Source organism: Aristolochia californica, unplaced genomic scaffold, assembly GCF_029961685.1.
Source record: "Aristolochia californica isolate CCGP_79_NKW_82.1479 unplaced genomic scaffold, dmAriCali1.0.hap1 SCAF_12, whole genome shotgun sequence".
Taxonomy (NCBI): Eukaryota; Viridiplantae; Streptophyta; class Magnoliopsida; order Piperales; family Aristolochiaceae; genus Aristolochia; species Aristolochia californica.
Genome location: NW_027181793.1, coordinates 22,140,740 through 22,163,223, shown reverse-complemented (window position 1 = coordinate 22,163,223; position 22,484 = coordinate 22,140,740). Strand labels below are relative to the sequence as shown.

General features: G+C 37.8%; 2 protein-coding genes across 2 annotated transcripts; both read left to right on the top strand.

The window, feature by feature from the left end:
* The first annotated feature begins 1,647 nt into the window (after positions 1–1,647).
* Positions 1,648–17,071, top strand: LOC137945786 (uncharacterized). The gene is made up of 12 exons (XM_068791810.1): positions 1,648–1,835; positions 3,331–3,435; positions 3,527–3,642; positions 9,181–9,335; positions 9,467–9,555; positions 9,640–10,153; positions 10,245–10,337; positions 11,246–11,484; positions 16,136–16,218; positions 16,365–16,476; positions 16,558–16,632; positions 16,718–17,071. Exons 1-12 carry the CDS (start codon positions 1,746–1,748, stop codon positions 16,907–16,909), a joined length of 1,863 nt encoding a protein of 620 aa, XP_068647911.1. The 5' UTR covers positions 1,648–1,745; the 3' UTR covers positions 16,910–17,071.
* A 342-nt stretch (positions 17,072–17,413) lies between these two features.
* On the top strand, positions 17,414–21,100 carry LOC137946528 (uncharacterized). Its single transcript, XM_068792864.1, has 3 exons — positions 17,414–17,539; positions 19,695–20,817; positions 20,922–21,100. The coding sequence occupies exon 2, from the start codon at positions 19,726–19,728 to the stop codon at positions 20,737–20,739; it is 1,014 nt and encodes a 337-aa protein (XP_068648965.1). The 5' UTR covers positions 17,414–17,539; positions 19,695–19,725; the 3' UTR covers positions 20,740–20,817; positions 20,922–21,100.
* The last annotated feature ends 1,384 nt before the right edge of the window (positions 21,101–22,484 follow it).

Genomic DNA, 22,484 nt, shown 5'->3' with positions numbered 1-22,484 from the left:
TTCCCACCAGCTACCAGTGCCGCTAATTTCTCCAACCCACTCCCGATAACACACTTCCTCTTTTTAAATACCAGTATTGGACTTCCCTCTCAGGGATACATATAATGATAGAGATAAAGATAAAAGGCGATTGAAACAAAGACATACTCAAATTGTAGAATTATAATCACCTACTGTCTTTGTTGTAATTCTATAAATAATTTACACTTGATCATGATAATCACGACAAACATAATTCTACATTCCTAAATTCAACATGAAGTTCCTCTCCTCAACTTGTGCCCTTGCTTTTTCCTTTTCATATTTCTTCTCTTAATTTCTATTTTTCTTTATTTTTCTCAAACCAAGTTATATATGGATTAAACCCTATAATTTAATAAATTTATTTATTTATTTTTCTCAGTATTGTTTCACTAGTCTTGAATAAAAGAGTAGAGTTTTTGTAATGAAAAATCATATAACTTGCAATAACTCAATTCACTAGTATCAAATTGAGTAACATTATAAACGGATCCGTTATCCCTCAGTTTACACTCAATCAAGTATCACATACAATGTCAAACTTGGGTCTAGATTGAAACCAAAACCAAGATATCCTAATCAGGTAAATATATGAATCCACAATCTCTTCAAATTTAGTGACATTATGCTTAATCGAATATCCGATATGATATCAAACTCGATTTCAAATTTAAATAAAAACTAAGATATCCTAATCCCTTCAAATTTAATAATATTATGTTTAATATTTTTACATGTCAACTAAAAATATGTGATAACATTGAAATATTTCTGAATATTACTCTTAATTATAGTTGTATATTTAATATTAATATTTTTTGTAGTTATTTTATTTTTTTCATTGCTTTTTTTTTTTTTGAGGTTTTCAAATTCAAATAGTATCCAAATATATATCAATTGCACTGAATATCTAATTTTTATATAATATATTTATTTTTTGGATTTCTGATTTCAAATACCCACAATTGGATCGAATCCATTTATATCCCAAAATTGGAAAGTTTTTTTCACTTCAAAACTTGAGCAGAGTTTTTTTTTTTTTTTTTTTTCTCTCTTTCTCTCTCTCCAAAACTTGTGTGTCCACCCCCTACATGATTTTTAAATTGAGTTTGATGGGATAATAGATAAAAATAAAATAAGATTAAATAATTTTTAGGTAATTTAATTAAAAATTAATGATTATAATTTATACTGAAAATTGGTTAGGTACACCTAAACTTAGAAGGACCTAGGTTTATACTCCTTTTTTTATAAAATATTATTATATAATTTACATATTAAAATATTAGATTATTATATTATGTATGAGAATTATTTATATATTTCATTTTATTTTTTATTAAATTTACAAAATATTTTTTTATAAATAGTTAACTCTTAATAAATATATGTATTGGTATTTTATAGCTTGGACTAATTCAATTAAATTATCTCGTAACCCAAAATAAAATATAATTTAACTAAGCAAATCAAGTTTTGATAACCTTATATTTATATTAATCACTAATCATCCTATCCGACCCGCCACTCTCTAATCCGAGTCGACTCATTTGACTCGGTTAGAGTTGTTGGGACTTCAGAACTGTAGCGAATGGAAATAGCTCCCACAAAAACCCAAAACCCTGGTTTCTTCTCGCGAGCTCTCTCTCGTTGCCACAAAAACCCAAAACCCTTGTCTCGCAAGCTCTCTCTCGTCTACGCCAGCTTGTTACGCTTGCAGCTAAATGGCAGGAGAAAAAGTTGAACCTCTGTTCAGCTCTTTTACTCCCAATGGAGATTATTTCGCGATTTTGTATGCGGATGGACTCGTCAAAGTGAGTTCACATCTTCTGCTTCTTTTTCTTTCTTTTTTAAACTGTAGTTGCTACTTCTTCAAAGCACGAGAAGTGTCTGAATTCGTGAGTAGCAAGATCCTACGTTAAATTCGACCGGGGCTTTTTAACCATTTCCCTCCAAATACTTACGTTGCTTTGAGGATTTTTGAGAAAAAATACCATTTAGGCGTCGTCTGGATTATCTCTCCCTCTCTCTCTCTCTGTGGCATCACTTTTTCTCGTGGGAGAATGACCTTTCTCGTAGGTGGCTTTTTTGCTACCTTCATCGTAAAGTGGTCTTTTGCCTACTTCAGCTTGAAGTAATCATGTAGTAGAACGTTAATATAATCTAGAATGAACAAATAATTTTGTTCTGTCGTGTTGTTTTGTTGGCAAGATGATGTTTGGTGGAGATTCGGAATAGCTTATGTGAGGCTAAGTAAGTTAAGGTTAAGTTCATCGGTATCTTGAACAAACTTAAATGGTCACCACGCTGCCTTTCTTGCTAATATGGTTTCCCTTAGGATGCTTGGCGCCGATAACAAAAGGAAACGAAGTTTACACTAAATCTGTTTTTTATTTTTAAAGTAGAAGCTTATACTGGTTCTGATGTTTACTTCCAAATCTCAAGTGCATGGAGCCACATCACTAGGCCCAGAATAAGCTGGATATCGTACTTGTGGGCATGCTTGCATCCTGTTGAGGTCCAAGCTAGTTGCCACTTCAGTAATAGAGTTTACCAGTTTCTTGGGCTGGTCATTTATGAAAGTTGGCTTGTTTGGCTAAAATCCAATTTTGAGATGTAATTTATTTCCATTCCATCTTCCCTTCATTAAGATTTTTAGTGAAGGATTTTTCTTTGGATGGTTTTCATTGATGCTGCAAAGTGAAGTAATATGCCAACAATGTCTGAGTGCTATTATTAGTCATTATGTGTGGGAACCTTAAATGTTACAAAATTTTGGTTGCCAAAGAGGGTAAAAACGCTTCAGAGAAGTGTTTTGCCAAACCATTTTAATGGAACATGTATTTCCTAACCATTTTCATTTAACATGTTTTGCCAAACCATTTTCATGTAATGTGTTTTGCCTGACCATTTGTATGTAACATGTTTGGCTTCATATCTCACTAGAACTGTTTGGTCTCATGTAAAGCTCCCTGCTCATGCATATGCACAATGGTTTTGTTGTCCAGACTTTTTTATTTATTGTCCAACTACAAACTTGTAATGAGTTTTCTCTTACCGATGTTTTTGTTTGTCAATCTTCTTCTTTCTCAACATTATTTCTAGAGGCCTTCACATGATATCATTGTCTTACTCATCCCAATGGCTGCAGAATAGAGCTAACTGTAATTTATTCATGTGCTTCGAAATATATTGTGATCTGATGATCCTTCACTTGCCAGCCTCTTCCGGATTCCTGACAATTGTTATCTGATGTTTTTTTTTTTTTAATAATAAAATTGTCTGATTAGTGCATCTTGTAAACTGTAGATATGGCACACAGGTAGTGGAAAGCCCTTTGCCGAATGGAAGGATCCTGATCAATGTGTCTCTGAAAGCTATTCCTGTATCAGTTGCAGCTTCATCGGGAAGAAGGTAGATTTCCAATACAAAGTGATTGGAGTGAATTTTGTTTGATGGATTTGATATTTCTTAAATCCTTCCTGATCATATTCAACTCTTTCAGCGTAAAAAACAACAGCGAACATTCTTACTTGCTCTTGCTACACATTCTGGTGATGTATTTGCAGTGAATGTTCTCAGTGAAGATAAATTATGGAGAGTTGGTGGATGCCACCCAGGGTATGTTGGTTACCATGCATTATTATTGTTAATAACTTAGAATGACAAATGGGTAAACTCTCTGCTTGTAGTAATAAATGACTGAATAGTCTAAGTACTTTGGTTAAATAATTTGCTTTGCTCTCACATTTTCCCTTGAGATGAAATTTTTGGAAAAGTTGGGTATGTGACTGATCATAACCAGGGTTCTTTTAAGCTAGGATTATGTTTCAGTTAGCTGTATGTTCTGTTTTTTTTCCCTTTTCTTCTAAGAAGTAGTCTTTTTAGGGATGGTGAACTGGCTGCATAATTGAGTAATATGCAGTTTTATGTCTATCGAAAAGCCACTATTGACTAAGTTTAGCTTTCTCATACTTGCCATAGTTTCTTATCTTCCATTCTGCTCCATCCTCAGTAACTCGATAAGTAGATTGCCCTTTTGAAGTTTTTGCTCAGCACTTTCATCCATGTCATTTTCTGGCTTTTTTTTTTTCTTACCTGATAGTTTTTTTCAAGTAATGTTATTGCTTGGACAAGCTCAGCTTACAAAGAAAGAAGCAGACAAAGTGTATTGAAGTGATACTTGTATCAAACACGTTGAGAACTGAAGTGATGAAGATCTTGCACTAATAAACCTCAATTGTGGCGATTGAGCTGAAGTTCTAATTACTTCTGTCACACACATTGTGCAGTGAGAGTTGTCTTGTTTAGATCTAGGGAAAGATCTAGTTTCTAGTTCTTGGAGAGTACTACTAAGGTCATAATGAGAAGATGCAGTTTGTCATGTAGAAGCAGCATGGATGGTGAAAAGTTGTTGGTAGACAAAATGAAAATTCGGAGCTTTTGTCCAGTAAACAAGTTAATGATCAGGTATATGGCTTAGAAGATAAAAGAAATAATAAAGTTTGAAAGAACACTGAAAGTTTGTCTTCAAACCCATTCATGACAGAAAGATGCAGTTTGTCATGTAGAAGCAGCATGGATGGTGAAAAGTTGTTGGCAGACAAAATGAAAATTCGGAGTTTTTGTCCAGTAAACAAGTTAATGATCACGTATATGGCTTAGAAGATAAAAGAAATAATAAAGTTTGAAAGAACACTGAAAGTTTGTCTTCAAACCCATTCATGACAGAAAGAGAGTCAACCACTTGGCTAGCCATGCTAAGGTATGATTCCACCTTGTGCTAGGGCTGACATATATCAAGTTGTTGAGGTAATCTGTTGAACACCATTAGGAAATCATCTCCTTTCCAACCCTATCAAGTGTATTAGCTGAATTTCGTCTATGTTTAACGGCCACTAGACGGTCATGATGTAGCTAAGGATCTGTTACTTGATCTCCTACCCCTGCACCAAGTGAAACCAAGAATATTTAAAGGTTGCTTGAGGTTGGTAGTGTCTCCACTTACTAATAATCCCTTATGATGAACTTTTTTTTTTTATATTTTTGAAAATTTGGCTTTTATTCCTTTGAGAAGCTTGAATAAATAATAAATTTGTATAATGAGAAGATTTCAGGCTTATGCAATTAGTTGGGAAGGAGCTTCCAACCTCAAGGGCATTAGGAAACACTCTGTTTAGCAAGGAAATCTGAAATACTCTTCGCTTCTCTGATTTTATGCTGTCATTTAAGAGAAAGTTGAGAGCAATGGTCTATAATCTGTTCAAATAGAGTCTCTATGGTGGCTGATATTCTCCTTTCATCTTGCTTATTATATTGGCTGAATCACTCTCTTTTATTACTAGGATAGGAATTTCTCATGTTACAACTTTGCACCATTCAATAAGGCTTGGATTTATGCTTCACTTGAGTTGTACTAGCCCTCAGCCTCTATGATTACTAGGTTTGAGAATTTCTCATGATGCAACGTTGTACCATTTAATAAGGCTTGGATTTTGCTTCACTTGAGTTGCGCTAGCCCAAAGTGCCTGAATGTGCTAGCAGGATGAGCCTTTCATGGTTGTCTATGACCCCTCCCATTCCTTCAGGGCCTGTGTTCCCAAATTACTTCAAGCAAATTTAATTTTAGTGACCATTTGGAGGACTAGTCCAGGTAGAAAGATTAGTAGCAGGAGAGGCTCTGAATGATGCAATAAGCTGCTAGTGTTGCTTGATTATAGATGCTGGAACTGATTTGTATTATTTTTAGGTTGGAACTTAGGGGTATAATAGTCTTTATCATTGTAATTAAGGACTTTGGGTATTTAATATACTCAAAAAGGTACATTACTAATTAGGAGAGAAGTGGGGGTTGACTTGGATGTGGGAATGTCTAGTCTATGCAAAAGTTATTGTAGTCAAAGTTATGAGTTAGAAGGGAAGAAGGAGTTGGAGTAAAGTAGGACTTACTGTTGGATATCTCTCAAAGAAATCCTTATGAGTGTAAGACATTTAATTCGTATTGAAGAGTTTTCAAGTGTAGGGACATGTGTAGACCCAGACCCTATTTTTTTTGTCCTTTTTTGCATGTCTCTCTCTCTCTCTCTCTGACTTTTATCTCTCTTTAGGACAGCTTTTATAACAATGGTATCAGAGAGCTGACCATCTTTGGATCTCTTGCCATCAAAATACTATCTTTATGTACCAAATTATACCTTTCTAAAAAGAACTTTGGGTCTACATTTTAATACAACAAACATCTGTCCAATTTTTTTTTACAAGGGGAACTGACGCTGGAAGTGACAAATGTTGGGCTGAACAAGGATGCATTCGACAAAACGAAGCTTCAAATTAACCAATGATATGCGCCGTTAAAAACAAAACTTTAAGTAATGAATTGTACCTTGAAAGAAAGCTTTATGAGTCTATTTTTTAATGCAAGAAACAACTTCTTGATTTGATTTTTCTACAGGGAGATATCAATATTAGAAGAAGGAAAAGTCATGCGGGAAGTTGAGTAGTGACTACTTGAGTTGCCTTGACCTTGGGCAAATTGGCAATGAATGCTTTGGGTTCGTAGAATCCGGAATCCATGGAGGTCCTTTCGACTCATCCATATCACTTCTAGGTCATATTCTCTAAGTTCAAAAGAACAGATCAGCCAAGTGATCGAAGGTGAATTCTGTCCAACTAGAAAACATCTCCATGTCAAGTCCTTGGCCTTTGAGGACTTCCACTTGGCCTCACCATTAGCATGGGTTGTCCAGTCAGAGTTGACCTACCAAAAGAAGAAGCCATGTCCCTGACTAGGCATTGAGATTCAACTTATGTTCCACTCACAAACCTAACAAGGAACCCATTAATTCAACTTACGCAGTTGGGCCATTTTTTACCTTCACTAAACCATGCGTGAGTGCAAGCCAATAATTGGATGTTTTGTTGTTGGTTTGAAGGCAGAGCTCCACCGACCTGTCAACAATAAGAAGATGTTGCTCATAGCCAAAACGTTGAGGACTAGGCGCGTGAAGGTGGAGTCATGTTAGGAACTTAGGTGGTATAGTAGTTTTTATAATTGTAACTAGGAAAATTTGGGTGTATTTAATGTTACCATAAAGGCAAGTAGTAATTAGGAGAGAACGTAGGGGTTGACATGGATGTATGGACATCCTAGTCAACATAAGAGTTATAGTAGCGTTAGAATGGAAGTAGAATTTGAAGTAAGAATTTGAGTTGAAGTTAGATTTGTCTCAAAGGAATCCTTATGAATGTAAAAATTGTAATCAATCAATTAGGGAGGTCACATGGGTAGGGATGTGCTTAGACCTAAACCTTATTTCCGTTTCCTTGTTTGTATGACACATTCTCTCACTTTTTTCTCTCTAGTTTGGACAAGTTTCTAGTATTGGTGCTGGCCCTAAAAAAGATTGAGCATTGTACATTTTCGATCACTCAACCCACTCTCTGAGATAAATATGAAAATGTTTTTTTGTTATGTTCTTAATCCCTCTTTGGTGGTCTCCTGGTTTATGGTAATAACAACCCCAACTGGTGGATGCCAGTTCTGATTTTTCTAGGTGGTTATACATTGTCCTTGGTCAAGGCTTGTCTATAAGTTTGTTTTTTGCGATACTAGACATGAGCTTGTGCCTGGAATATGAGTGGTGGGAATTGCAGTTGAAGGGCTTCCAAGGCTTCCTTTCGCTAAGTCATAGTAGAGGTGTGGTTAGATTTATTTTTTGGGTCACCATTACTGCTGGGGGTACTTTAGCGAGGGGTTCATTGTGGTATTGGGAAGTTTAACCGTCATGGCAGAAAGGTTGTCAAACAACCGCTTCCAGCCATTTCCATTGACTATGTATTCTGCAATGGAGATGGAGCTGGTCAGACTCTTTCCCCTTCTCAGATATATGATGGGTAAGAAGCTCTTCCTGTTTATGTATCAGGTATGCATAGGTCCTATTGCAGGCTTAGATGGATTTCTTCTTGTCAACTTACTTTATCCTCTTCTCTAATGCCTCCTAGAAATCTTGTTTCTCTAGTGGGACTCAAAGGGAAGGCCAGAAATCAGTCTGTTTCACTGCTCACTTGATGACAAACTTATCATTATGGGAATAACATCCACACAATGGCTTCTATGATCGTCATATAGTAGTAGAGGTGTAACCAGAGAGCTCAAAAATGTTTGTCCGATCTGGCAATCAGAGGTCACCAGTGTCGAGGGTAGTGGGTCATTGCAATCTCCAATCATTGCTTGTTACAATTGTTTTATGTTTCAACACATATTTAGAATTTTTATGACTGCTATTTGGATGCAAATTTACCTTCTTTTCATGGAGATCACACCTATTGCATGCACAATGGACTTAAATTGACCATTTGTTAGGACCAACATGGATAAGTTGGAGACCGGGAATGCACCAGCTGGAGGACCTAGGTTCTAAACAATGAAAATAATACAGAGACTGCAAATTCAACTTGTTAGTGGGAATAAGCCCATTGAGATTAATGTCAAGAAAAATCCCATAGTTATTAATTTTCCCAACCTCTAACTTTGGTCAGTCATTTTGGGATGAACTTAGACCCAATATTAACATGGCATCACAGTCGGATGTTTGTTTTGTTGGGCTTAATTTATGGCTGGTTTAGTTTGTACCTTGTTGGGGTTATTCATGTCTTAGGCCTGGTGGCTATTTGTGTAGACTTGGATGTGAGCTGAAAGTGCTACTGTGAGTAATCCTACATTTTGTGGCTATTGACCTGGTCGCAATTTTAACACAATGAATAAATTGTGTACAGTTTATTCATTGCTCTGCTTGGTTCATCTCTTCATATGATATTGGCTGGAAATGCACACATGCAAAGGCTACCTGATTTCCTGAAACATTAGGGTGTTGTGAAATCTTTGAATGTGGTGTACCTGGACAAGTACTTGTGTGCATAGCATGTCTCTGCTGCTGCATATTTGCTCTCTTAGAAGCATGTGTTGTCAGTCTGCTAGCATTGTCAGCCGAATGAAATGAAACTTTTCTAGTCACAGTTCTTCTGACATAGACCAAGCTCAGCATTCTGGGGGCTAAGATTTACTAAGCTATAACCTTTGTGTTATCTTTTATTCTCTTTGTGCCAGTCAAAAAAACTATTCGTCACTCGTTGTCGTAGTAACATTATATTCTTATCCAGTGGAGTCACAGCACTATCTTTTGCAAACAATGGTCGTATCCTTTATACAGCTGGAGCTGATGGAATGGTGTCCGAGCTTGATGCAGTAACTGGAGAACCTACATCAAAATTCAAGGCTTCAAAGAAGCCCATCAAATCTTTAGCTCTTTCATTCAGTGAGTTTCACACTATTTTCCATGTCAAGTCATTTTTAGTTTTCTGTAAGTTTCTGTAGATTGTCAACTATTTTGTGTTGTATCTTAATAGGCCTATAATTTTACATTTTTTTGTTCTTTTGTCATGTCAGATGAGAATCTCTTGGCTGTTTCTAGTGAGAAAATACGTGTTTTTAACTTGGAAACCAAGAAGGAGATAGAGAGGTTCTCTTCTGATTCTGTACGGTAACCTTTTTTCTTCATCTGCTTGGGTAACCCTGGTTTTATTGCAAATTTATGGCCCATAATCTTTTTGTTGTAACAGGGTTCTGCTAGTTATATTGCACTGTCAGATGGTGGAAAGTTTGTTGTGTCATCGGGAGAAAAGCAACTTCAGGTGTGGACGTTGGACAAAAATGGTGTAGACAGCAACTCTGGGATTGTACTATCCATGAAGAAAGCACCAGTGACATTGGGATGTAGAAGTTATGGCGATGAAGAGGGTCTAGCAGTGCTCTCTGTTTCAGAGAACGGCATTGCATATGTTTGGAATTTGAGAACCTTTAAACAGGGAGAAGTCAATCCAACTATGATCATGGGGAGGCCTGCAAAAATAGATGCAGATAATAAAAAAAATCCCAAGAAGATCGACGTTCCAGTAATTGCAGCAAGGTTACATGACCTTCAGGGTCCTCTATCAGTCCTTGTTGTCTATGGCTCATCAGTTAATCCTCAGTTTGATCTTTTTGAGGTTGCTTCTCCAGGGAAGAAAATCTTGCTTAGTGCTTCAGAAAATAAGTTGATCCCTGAAACTGTTAGAGAGAGTCCTCAAGAAAATGGTGAATCAGACTGTTGTCTTTAACTTGTTTTGTTTTCCTCTTGAAAGTTTAAAAGTACTCACTAGTTTTCCATCATGCTGATTTTATGCAGGGGTAACTGAAAGCCCCAAAAAAAAAGATGCAAAAAAGAAAAGACCAGCTAGTGAGCCATCCATTGAAAGTCCTACGCCTATTCTTGGTTCTGGTAAGTTGAATTATGAAGGGAACTTGTTGCGGTTCTGCTGTGCTTTTACTAACATAATCACTTTTTTTTCCCTTTTAATTTTCTTGAGAGAAACCACTGATTAAAAGGCTGTGATTGTCTAGTGGATAGATGTTGGTCCATGTTTAACCATCTGATAAGAATGATTGAGATTGTCTCAAATAACCCTAGTTTCCTATGTAGTGGAACTTGTTAAAGTTCTCTTCTTTTAGAAACTATAAGAAGTGTCATGCTCATGTCCATAAGAGAGTGAAGAGGAACCAAATCTAGAATGATATGCAATTTATTCCCTGAATCCCAGATTTGGTCCATTCAAGTTGTCAATGCAATTGAAAAACACTATATGTTACTAGAAGTATCAGGTGACACCAAATGATATGTTGTGAGCTAATTTTGTTTTTCAACTAGTAACTTATCTTCACATGCTCTCCTCCCATATAAGAAATGTACTTTATAATAACCAAGTTTTTGGCACCCCCAAAAGAAAGCCTTAACCCAGTGCAAATGACTGGTTTTGAGTCAAATCAACGTTTCAAGATTCTGTAGACTTGTCGGAGGCTGAAAGTCCTGATAAATTGCTTCTAATACTCTTGAAAGGAGACATTTATGGTTGACATTTCACTCTAGCAGGGGCCTCTGTTTTTTCAATGTATGTCAGTATATGGAACTGTATTAAGCTGCGGACAGAGAAAACTCAAATCACTGTAACAGAATGAGTATGTTGAATATCTTTTTATGAATAATGTTGATTTCACACACAAGCCACACCCATTTTTCCCTAGTGCAACTTGATCCCTAGGAATCAGGGCCCAAGCCATGAGTAGTTGGCTGTTAATTATTACTACCTTGGCAGTGGTGGCTTCTTGTAAACTCTTCGTGTTTCCTGATAGGTGATCTAGAGCTTAATGATGATTCTAACATTGACTATGATGGTGATGAGCCAACGATGGGAGAAAAGCTTGCTAGTTTGAATCTGATTGAGGAGGACAGAGAAAGTCCTGAAGACCTGGAGGCTCCTCTAGATCCAAAACCTCCAAGTGCTGATTCAGTTCACGTGCTACTCAAACAAGCACTCCATGCTGAAGATCGTGCTCTCCTTCTAGACTGCTTGAGTATGCGAGATGAAAAGGTTTGTCTTTCTTTAAAGATTAGAATTAAGCTAATTTTTTTGCATAAGAATGCTGCTTCTTCTTTTTAGGTATTCCATGTTTGAAAGAACCATTTGATAGTTTAAAAAAAAAAGTCTTGAGAGGGTTCCCTACTTCTCTATGAGTTAAGTGATTCATTTAATGCGAGTTGTTGACATATTAATGCGGCAAAAATACAAAAACAAAGTTGACAGATGAGACTGGAATATGAGCAATCCTACCACCACCTTCTCAACTCTTAAGGAATCCCAAGTTTTCAAGTTCAAAGAGAAGAACTTGAAATTACAGCCAAGCTAGTAGCTAGCATGAGAGGAGACAATTAAGAAATTATTCTTGGGAAAAAGTGAAGAGAAACAAGGATGCTTGAACAACTAAAAAGAACACTCAACTCTTGAAAAAACTGAACCAAAGTTACAAAATATCTTCTTATTTATTGACTTTAACACATCCATGGATTTGCCAAACCAAGTTACATCACTGAGTAGAACTTGCCTAGTTCTAAACTTTCTAATTATAATCTATTTGTGACTTGCTGTATTGAAACAACTTGCTAAAGAAAGAATTCCGGCAACTAACCAATATGAAAATTGCTAATGATAGACTTAACTATTTTCAAGAATTGCCAATGATAGACTTAACTATCTTTAAGACTTTCCTTAACTGACTATTAAAAAAAAGATCTACTCACAAAAACTTGTCTAGTTGGACTCTTTGACAAACCTGGAAATTAGAAAGCTGTTGACTTTTCTTTGATAGGAAGTACTTAGATTGAGCAATTTCCTAAGATGGTAACATTCCGAAAATGAAAAAGTATTGCATGTGGGGATTGGAGGAATTTTTACGTAGGTTTTGTTCAGGAAAATAGGCTGTGATAGGGAAGGATTGGAGTTTCTGGGATTGGTTGGTTCTAGGAATGAAATAGAAAGGTGTAGGATTTGCTATATGGCTTGGCTTGGATCTAATGAGGGTCTAGGATAGGCTAGGGTCAGAGGTTTACTACTCAGAGAGTTGACTGTGGCTATGGCTGAGGTAGAGTGTGGTTATTTGGGGTGTAAGGGCTGGAGAAAGACTCGAGAGACTAGAGATACGATAGAGAGGTTGATATGAGTGAATGAGGAGTGGGGTTTATAAAGGTGTAGGAGTGGCTTAGAATTGTGTGGGATTGGTGTAAAGGTGGTAGAGTTGGATTGGGATAGGTGGGAGTGAAGAGAGAGTTGTAGACAAATTAGGAGAGTGAGAATACTAGTTGCCATGGGCTGAAGGGCAATTTAGAGAAGTCCTTCAAGCTGGCATGTGGGAGGAAGGAGGGATTGAGGGACGGAGAGGAGTCTATTTTAGGAAAGTGGGACTTAGGGGGATTCCTTGTGTTAGAATTGGCATACTTATTATGAGTGGTTTAGTGAGATACAAACTCTTAGTGAAGTTGGACTACTGGTGGGCATTGAGACATAGGAGGGATAATGGAGTGACTGGGTTGGAACTCGTGGGACACTTACAAAGGTATATAGTCCAAGGGTTTGTTGGTCTAGGGTTAGGTGGAACTGCTTGGCTAGTGGATGTAGATGTGGGGACTCACGTGGAATGGGGTGGCTAAGATGGAAGATAGTTTGGAAGAAGAACTTCCTTTAAGTGAATAACTGAACTTTGTGGACTAGCACAGGGCTGCTTAGGCTCGAGTACCCCTTGAAAATGTCGGGGCCAAGGTGGGAGATAAGAAGATGGATGGTAACCCTCGAGTCAGGATTAGCCGCTTAGTTGATAAATTTTGATGGTCAATTGCCTCAAAGTGGCAGAAGTTGATTTGGTTGTATTGAATTGATTGCAACTGCTCAAGGCCTTACAACTATTTATATCTCACTGGCATAGACTTCGTGATACTATTGACAATGAAATTGTTACACTACTACTAGAACTAGGAGTAGGCCTGCTAAAGTGACTTTTTTTTTTTTGAATAAAAATTTTTAATTTAAATTTTAAAAAACTGCTAAAGTGACTTTAACTCTTACATACATTGAACCTGGACTTACACGTGCTCTTTTAGGCTCCCTGTCGGGTGGCCAATGTGTATCTTGCTTGGAGATCACATTGCTTCTTCTGCAAGTATTTGGATGTGTGTTTTTGGAAGGACCTTAGTGGACAACCTGCTTGGCTCAAACCCTTGGACTCTCTAGACTTTGTGGACTGACTTGATCCCTACTTGTTTGGCCCATATGGGCAATTATGACCAGCTCTTCTAACTATCTTCTACAGCCTATGTGCATTAGTCTGGTATTTTTATAAGGAACTGTATCAATTCCCCCTCTTGATTTGAACCTTGTCAAGGTTCGACTCTATCGTAGTTCTTTGACACTTGAGGATTTGCACCTTTGATTTTCTGCCAGTGAGGGGTCTTGATCTTTCCTTTCTTCATTGTATTCATGTTGCTTCTTTGCATATTCTTCTGGATCTCTTCCTCCTCTTCTATCTAAGAATCTGCATCTCCTTGAAATCTCTTTCTCTTGAGGTGTAAACATGTGACGTCATTAATGAGGTTCATGGTACCTAATGCAAAGGGGCACATGATATCTCCGAACTTTTCCAGCCAGTATATTCCTAGGACAACTTCATAACTTAGTCAAGTCATTAAGTTGAGGGTGTCCTTGAAAATGTGACTTAGGGTTGGCCTAGGCATGTCTACCTGTACCAAAGTGAACTGTGTTTTAGCACTGAAACTTGAGACCATGCGGGTCCTATTCTACAATAAGGACTGATACCTCTGGTGCCATTTGTAGTGGAAGATTGAGCTTGAGTGCCAAAGTCACTGCTTATGAAATTGCAATTACTACCTCTGTCGATGGGGAAAGTAATTGGTTGGTCTGTTATGTATACCTCCATCTAAAACGATCTGAGTCTTCATGGTTCTGGCGGTTGCAACATATCCATCTTGAAAAGATCAGTTTGGGGGACTTCTCCTTCCACTTCTTGTCTTCCTTCTTCTTCAAACTCTTCTTCTCCTTAGTTGAGTATGAAGAGTTGTTACTTTCACACTTAAAGCCTGGTGCAAACTTCTGATCATAGTTATAGCTAAGGCCCCTTTCCCTTCTTGCTTGCATCTCGGGTTCAGTCAACCTTTTGAAGGGAACCCTTGGGACTGCTTTGTGACTAAGCTTGCTACCAATTGAGGCTGAAGTGTGGGTTTCGAGCTGGCATGGGTTTTCTGCTTTGTCAGGCTTTGTTTATCGTCTCCTCTTGCATTCAGGGAAGGCTGATACCTTGTAAGATATCCTGCAGGTGCATCCCCAACGACATTTGCCCTGTATATTTTGTCCAGAAAGACGATGACCTGGATGCCATCACCTATGAGCAAATTTCAATGCTAATAAAATCTTGCCCAAGGAGTTGTGGATTCTGCTGCTGTGTATCTCTGTTAGCGTTGATGGGTATCTGGCCATGTACTACTCGGGCATGGTGGTGAGCAGGTGCTTGTTGGAGTTAGTGATGGAGTTCGAAACCATAATGGAAGAAGAGAACAGGGAGGAAGAAGAAGAGATGGGCTTACTCGAAAGAGCCGAAAAGGAATTGACAATTTCGACGGATCAAGGAGAGAAATTAGGGCATTTCCTCTTCCATTTATATAAGATGGTTTTTTTTTTTGTGAAAAAAAAAAGTCACATGCATTTGAGCCAAGCTCGAGCTATTCGAGTCTGGCTAATTCTAACAACTGAGTTCAGTTCTTAATTTAAGCTTGGCTTGGGTCAGATAAAAACCTAGTCTAAGTGGAACCAACCTAATACCAAACCGCTCACGAGCTGGCATGGCTAAGTGCCACCTGTACGATTGTTAACTAGCTACTAGAGGTAGATAGGTGGTTACTTTCCCTAGATTGAACAAACCAGTAACTCTCTAAAAATAGAAAAGTATGTTGTTATCTTTCCGTTTATTTTTTTAATTTCCTTCTTTCTTCTTTTATATAGTTGCAATTGTTTTGGATGACTTTCTCTGTCTTCATATTCTTTAGTTTTTCCTTTCACAATTGAGCCAGTACTACATCACGTATGGAAGTTCTAGGGGGGAATTTGAGTCTCACAAGGGGTTGAGGAGTCTTTGCAACCAATAGGGATGGTTATTTGTGTTTAGTCTCTGCGACTTTGGTGCTGTCAGTCTATAGAGAGAGCTTCGTCAGGGAGTGCAGATTTTCTGCTACAATTTTTTTTTGTTTTGTTTTTTTGCCCTTTAGTAATGGAGAATGATTCAACAGATGTCATTAGTTAATCAGTTGGATTGCAAACCTTCATGGAATTTGCTAAATTTTTATGATGAGATTAACTATATTTGTAATTATTTAGATGTTTCATGGTGGTATGTTGTGCATTTATATTTCACTTTTTGGCTAGAACTGGAGTTTCTTTTCATCATCTTGTTCAGGGCAGCTTTTTTCTAATAGATATAGCGTGCTTTTGTTTTTCTAGGCAAGTAGTTCATTGGCCTTTCTTCTGTTCGTTTGTACTTTCTTCTATTATTATATGAGTTCTCATCATTTATCCAAAAAAAAATTGCCTATTCTTCTATTTTTCATAGATATATATACTTCTCCAAGAGCCTTTGGCGTTGATGTTGACAACATGTTGATTTTCATTTCTTAATTTCTTGCAGGTTATTGCGAAGTCATTGTCATCCTTAAATCCATCAGATGTCCTCAAGCTTTTGAATTCTCTTTTAGCATTGATTCAGGCCAGGTAGATGCTTCCTGAAACTCTGTTTTCCTCTATGATTCTCTCCCGTAAACTTTGCTACGTGGCATTGCAATGGGATTTGATACCTGCAAAGTTCCCTTTTAATCCTCTGCTGATATTAATTTTTTTTCTGTCTCATTTTCTAACAGAGGTGCAGTGTTGGCTCACGCTATTCCATGGTTAAGAAGCTTGCTTCTTCAACATGCAAGTGGTATAATGTCCCAAGAATCTTCTCTACTTGCTCTCAACTCATTATACCAGGTCAGTGTCTACCTTACAGTGGTTGTTACTGGGTTATGCACCAAACTCATATAATGATCCTCTTTTTCTATACTATTTCAGCTCATAGAATCCAGAAGATCAACATTCAAGACTGCTCTCCAGCTCACTGGATGTTTAGATTATCTATTTACAGGGGTGAGTACATGGCTATTTTACATACAGGCTGTGTTCATGGTCTTCTCTAGCTTCTTTTGAACTTGAAGTTCTTATGATTTTACAGATCAGTGACAACGTGGATGAGGATGAGGAAAATACAATTCCGCCTGTCATATATGAGGATGAGGATGAGGATGAGGATGACAAGGAAGATTCTGTAGATGGAGAATCAGTAGATGATGCTATGGAAACTGATGATGATGATGAAGAACTTGGAAGAAACGACTTTGAAGATGTAGATGACATGAGCGATTGATGAATACTTTTCTGGAGATGGACAAGACCCACAAGTTACTGATGAATATTATTTTACATTAAAAAATTAAATTGGTAAACTCAATCAGGTTAATTGGGATATATTTACCGAATTTCTGTAATATATAATAAATAATTGAAAAGAGAAGACGAAAACTTTCGCGCGAGGGCAAATTACCTGGGCGGAACACGTGTGAAAATTGGACGGCAGTCGCCCTCATCTGCGGGTCAACCGCAACAACCACCTAGATCACCGTTAAACGTATCGATTGTGAGGAAAGGACCAGATGCTCCTCGCCGTCTTCCCGAATCCGCACTTCTTGCATGTCGGCGAAGGGGAAACAATGAATGGTATTTTGGTAAAGTCACATCATCTTCTCTGCCCACTTTATTATTGACGGTTTTACCTGACTCAAAGGTCACGACCAGATGCCAAATCAGCAAACCGGGATTATAAATTTCTGCCACCCTTTCGTCTGCGCTTTTTGTTCGACTCCCGTTCTTAAGAAAAAGGGGAAGGAGCCCTAGGCTTCTTCTTCCCTGCTATTTACCTGATCGAACCGATCATCGAAAGCTGCTCAGAAGAATATCTAGTTTTTCTTTGTCTTCGTCGCCGATCCCGGATATTTAGGTAAATTTCTGCACGAACGCATCGTCGTTCTTTCTGATCCACTAATGAATGGATCTGCTTTTTTCTGTTTAATACCAACCCTGTCACCCCCCCAAGAAGAAAATTATGTTATTTTCCGAGTTCGGTTTTGGAGTTTTTTGTGCCTGATTGTGTATGGTGATTTCTTTTTTGGACTTCTTACTGTCTTGTGATTTTCATTATATGGTTTTAAATTTGGACCTTCTGGACGTAATGAGAGTTGTCGATCGTTTTCGAGTTATTCAAGAAGATGGCTTCTGCGTTCTACACGTAATCCTTTAAAGGAAACCTTTCGTAGCCCCTAGGAAGACGCTGTGCTGAGTCGTAACTGTGCTGAAGCTCTGTGGCTATTTTTTAGTGTCGAAAGTGATGCGGTACTATCTTCTGTTCTTTGGTCTTGTATGTTGTCACTAGGCTATAACTTGAGATGGATAACTGGATGAAACGCCATTACGTTTTTGTTTTGTGATTGAGAGGTGGCCTCTACTTCAGTGGTTGTTTCACTGCATGCTTGTAAATTAGGCGTGTCTAAAACGTTCCAGACACTCGGGAGTAGGAAATTGGAAAGAGTTTGTCTTTATACTGAAAGCCTGGCTGTAGACACCCGGGAGGCGGTTGAATTGCTGATGACAGGTTAGCAGGAATAAAACAAGAAATTTCGTTGCTTTCGTTTTAGTTGTTTTTTTTTTTTACCAACTTGGTACCATTTTTAAGAATAGCTCTATTCCCTGCCTTCTGTCCTCTTTTCTCTGACTAGGCCTTAGTTGCAGAGGACAGTTTGTTCAAACCTGACTTTGCTGATGAACAGTATGCTTGGTTTTCACCTTGCCACTTATTCTTTGCAAGGAAACTTGGTTTAGATCCAATTTTGGGTGCTCCAGTGATCGTTGTGGCCAGCTATCCGACTTACCTGCAACTAGTTTTAGTCACATGTTTTGCCACCTTCTAGATGTTTCCCCTATATTAATTTCTTTTTTGTCTATTATTCTTGACAATTGTGCGATTTCTTGTGCATGTGTGCTAGTAGCATACCAAATATGGCTGCTAAAGTATTGAATTTCAAAGGGTAGCAAGGCCCTATTATCCTGTCACTCGCATTTATTATAATATTATAAAAAATATATACTAAAAGAAATTCTTATCTCCTTCCAAAACTTATACCTCCATGCAGATGCGTTTTGTTAGGAATTGATTCCTCTTTGATTTCCTTCTGTAACTGGTTTATTTTGGTGGCTATCCTTTTTTATCTAAAGTGGCAATCCTGCATTCTGTTTGAAGCTTCCCTTCTCTCACACTTGAGGATGTGCGCATCTGGGAAACTGTCAGCCCTAGCAAGCTAACACTGTCTTCAAGTGGAAGAAGAATACCTGAATGACTACTTGGCAAAAAGGAAACATGAAAGATCCTCAGATTTAGAGATGGCTCATGTTTCTTTTGAAATCTGAATGCTGACATGATGAATGTGCATATATGTGCGCAGAAAAAAAAAAGGAATTGGCATAGAGTCAGCTTGTCATTTTTTGCAACCCATTGTAAATGGAAATTCTGTTGTTGTATTTCAAGTTTGCTCTGTTGTGGCTCTGTGATACTTCATCAATGTAATGTTATTGGGATGTATGGAGTATGATACTTTTTGTAATTGTCTTGAACATCCATGCATGTGAAGATAAAAGTTACAGGTAATTTGTTCAGTAATTGAACAATATAATGCGATCATGTATCTTGATTTTACAATCTTTTCTCAGTTTATGGTTGCTACTCAGATTCTTAGTTATCTTTATGGAGTTGTTATTTTCAACTCATTTTGGGAAATTCAGTGCATCCAATTTGTCATTGATGTGTTTAGTAGCATGTTTAATGACATTTGTCTTGTACATAAATGTGGTGTAAGTTTCGCATATGTATGTCATGTATTTGTTTGGTTCTCATGTAGATATGGGAGTATTTTGTCCGAGTTCTTTGGTATTCTTTACTTATCCTAATAAGAGCCAATCTCCTTTAAATTGCCCTTATTGGTTATATTTTCTCTGGCCCAAATGAATACACAAAATGTGCATTTTGAAAAGAGTCTTGCAACATTACTATAAACAAATGTTCAGCTGTATCTAACATAGGGTTATTGGTGTTGTGATTTAAGACAAGAGTGTGTTTACTACCTAGCGAAAAAAATGCCAAAGGAAAGAAGAGCCCGGTCTGTGTCATTTGATCGTTCCAGACTGTCCCCATTCCCATGTAGCAGCTCAAGCAACCGCGGCAAGCAAAAGTCATCCTCAAACCCCTCCAAACCAGCAGAAGACATAAGAGAATGGGAAGAAGCACGATGTTCTGTTTGCATGGAGCACCCTCACAATGCTGTTCTCCTCTTATGTTCTTCGAGTGACAAGGGATGCCGCCCCTATATGTGCGACACCAGCTACCGACACTCAAATTGTCTTGACCAATATTGTAAAGCTTTTGGTGCTGAATTCCCATCAAGTCTTCAGGAATCATCCTCCGACCCAAATAACTTCACCTATCCAAGGAACCATCAAGTGCATCAAATACCGCAAGGCCAATTACTTGGGGAGCAACCAGCCCCCGATACGTTATTGCCCTGCAATGGCCAGGAACAAGCTCAGCTTTCTTGCCCCCTGTGTCGAGGAAGAATAAATGGTTGGATTGTTGTGGAGGCTGCTCGCCAGTTTATGAATACAAAAACAAGGAGTTGTTCATGTGAGTCGTGCCCATTTTCTGGTCCATATGCAGATCTCAGGAAGCATGCTAGGCAAGAACACCCACTCGTCCGGCCTTCAGAAGTGGACCAACAAAGACAACGTGATTGGAGGAGATTAGAGAGGCAGCGAGATCTGGGTGATGTGCTTAGCACAATTCAATCTGCGCTTGGTGATGAGAGAGGAGGGTTGGATGAAACATCTCCTTTTCCCACTATTGGTGATGAGGGAGTGCTTACGTTTTATTTTCTTTTTAGGGTAAGGTCATCAAGCTGGTCATCAGTTCCCTCACGAGTAAGGGGGGTGTCAAGGAGCAGGAGAAGAATAATGCTATGGGGGGAGAGTTTTGACAGTAATGAGTCTGCAAATAGAGAAGATGACAATGCTCATGGGCATGGGTTGGAAGGGGTGTTAGGGTCTTGGCCTCGTCGGAGGCGCAGCGCTCCTGATGAAGATAACGGGGAACTATGAGTTGCAATTGAGTGGCTTCTTCACCTGTTTAACTCTTTTGTGGGCAAGCCGGTTTGGGTGCTTAGCTTTGCTTCAGATGTGAGTGCATCCGTTTGTTTATTTCGCCTGTGTTTTTATGATTTTCTCTCATCTGTACTCGAAAGTTTCTGAGGTATCTAACTAAAAAAGGTTGGGTGTTTCAGGTAATTGGGACAGGAATTGGTTCAGCTTGCTCCGTTGGGAAAATCAAGTTTCTGAACGAATTGTGTGATATAATTCGTACTTGTTTGAAGGAATGTCAATTGATTACAGTTGGAATTTCTTTGACCATTGCATGCCTCTTGTAGGGTGTCGGAACTCCTGTTACCCGGTGTTTTATGCCTGTGATGAGTTCTTCTGATTCATGACACAGAATAACAGAATGACGTATCTATACAGGTTGAATTAAAAAAAAAAAAAGAACGGGTCAAATCAACTGGTTGAGCCTGGTTAAAGGAATCTAACCCTGCTGCTGTTCTCGTTAATTTTTATCTAGAACATTAATGTGATACCCGATAAGCTTATAATCTAAGAGGAAATTTCAATTCAAATTTAGGAAATTCGTCCAACTAGTTCTAGCTACTGATTGCAGGTTCTCCTTTTTAGCTGTTCTTTTAGCAACCGTGAGATTATAATGTTTACTTTTATATTATTTATATATTTTAACGTTAATATCATGTATAGATTCTTAGTTTTATTAATATTTTATATTAGATTAGTTTTTATAATAACTTATTTACAAGTTTATTGGGATCATGGTTCGAGAATAGGGTTGGAATTCAATCATTCAAGGATGGTGTGGGGCCGTATTTTTCAAAACCCAACCTGATATTTCCAACCCAAGTCCAAATATTAATCTACGCAGAAATAACTCTTTTTTTTATCATGTCCTTATGAATTATAATAATAACTTCTAGGAAATTCTCAATAAGTTTCTAGATAATTTCATAGAGAAACATTAATACATACTCAAGTTAATAATTCATTTCAATTGCATCTAATTAGACCCACCAACTATGTGTATTTCAATTTACGGAGGTTATAGATTATATTAGTAATTGGATAAACAATATTAAATCAACAAGATTATATAGGAAGAGCGGTTTCTTATGTAGTACATGAAACATTGTTGTACAAGCTCCGTTAAATCAACACAATTGTACAAGAACAAGTAGATAACCAATCAGGCTACCGAAACAGTAGAGAGAGTTTCCTCTCTAATTCCCTCACATCTTCTTCATCATCATATCTCAATGGTAGATGCCCCTCAACTCTCTTCTAATTGTTAACTCCCCAAATCTTATGTAATGACATGAGGTCATCAATTCAACAAAACACTTCCTTGATCGCTTTCTAATATAAACAACATTATATGAATCATCATTTCCCAATGGGGGCACCAGTTTCCTCTTTTGTTACATTCTCCTGAGCTCTAAGAACCCACCCTCATACTGGTTTGTTACTTTCTTGCCATAATTTAAAGTTAATTCCATCATCTCCACTGGGTAATATGAATCAACCAAATGGGTGGTCAAGTGTTTCTCCACTGTGAGGTGTTGAATCACGAGGAAGGAGAGGGACCATCAGTTGTCACCTCACTAGTAGTCTTAATAAGTGGACACAACTCATCCATCATTGTAGCAACAATTTTTCCTATTAGACACGTTCCTTTTTTTTTTAATTGACCAATTATTATGTAGTTTTCTTCTTTTATATTTAACTGCCCA

Bases quoted from the DNA above. Each gene is read 5' to 3' on its own strand.
- LOC137946528 (XM_068792864.1), top strand. From the start codon at position 19,726: ATGCCAAAGGAAAGAAGAGCCCGGTCTGTGTCATTTGATCGTTCCAGA.
- LOC137945786 (XM_068791810.1), top strand. From the start codon at position 1,746: ATGGCAGGAGAAAAAGTTGAACCTCTGTTCAGCTCTTTTACTCCCAAT. The intron at 11,485-16,135 runs GTTTGTCTTTCT...AATTTCTTGCAG, and splicing joins TGAGTATGCGAGATGAAAAG to GTTATTGCGAAGTCATTGTC. The intron at 16,477-16,557 runs GTCAGTGTCTAC...ATACTATTTCAG, and splicing joins CTCTCAACTCATTATACCAG to CTCATAGAATCCAGAAGATC.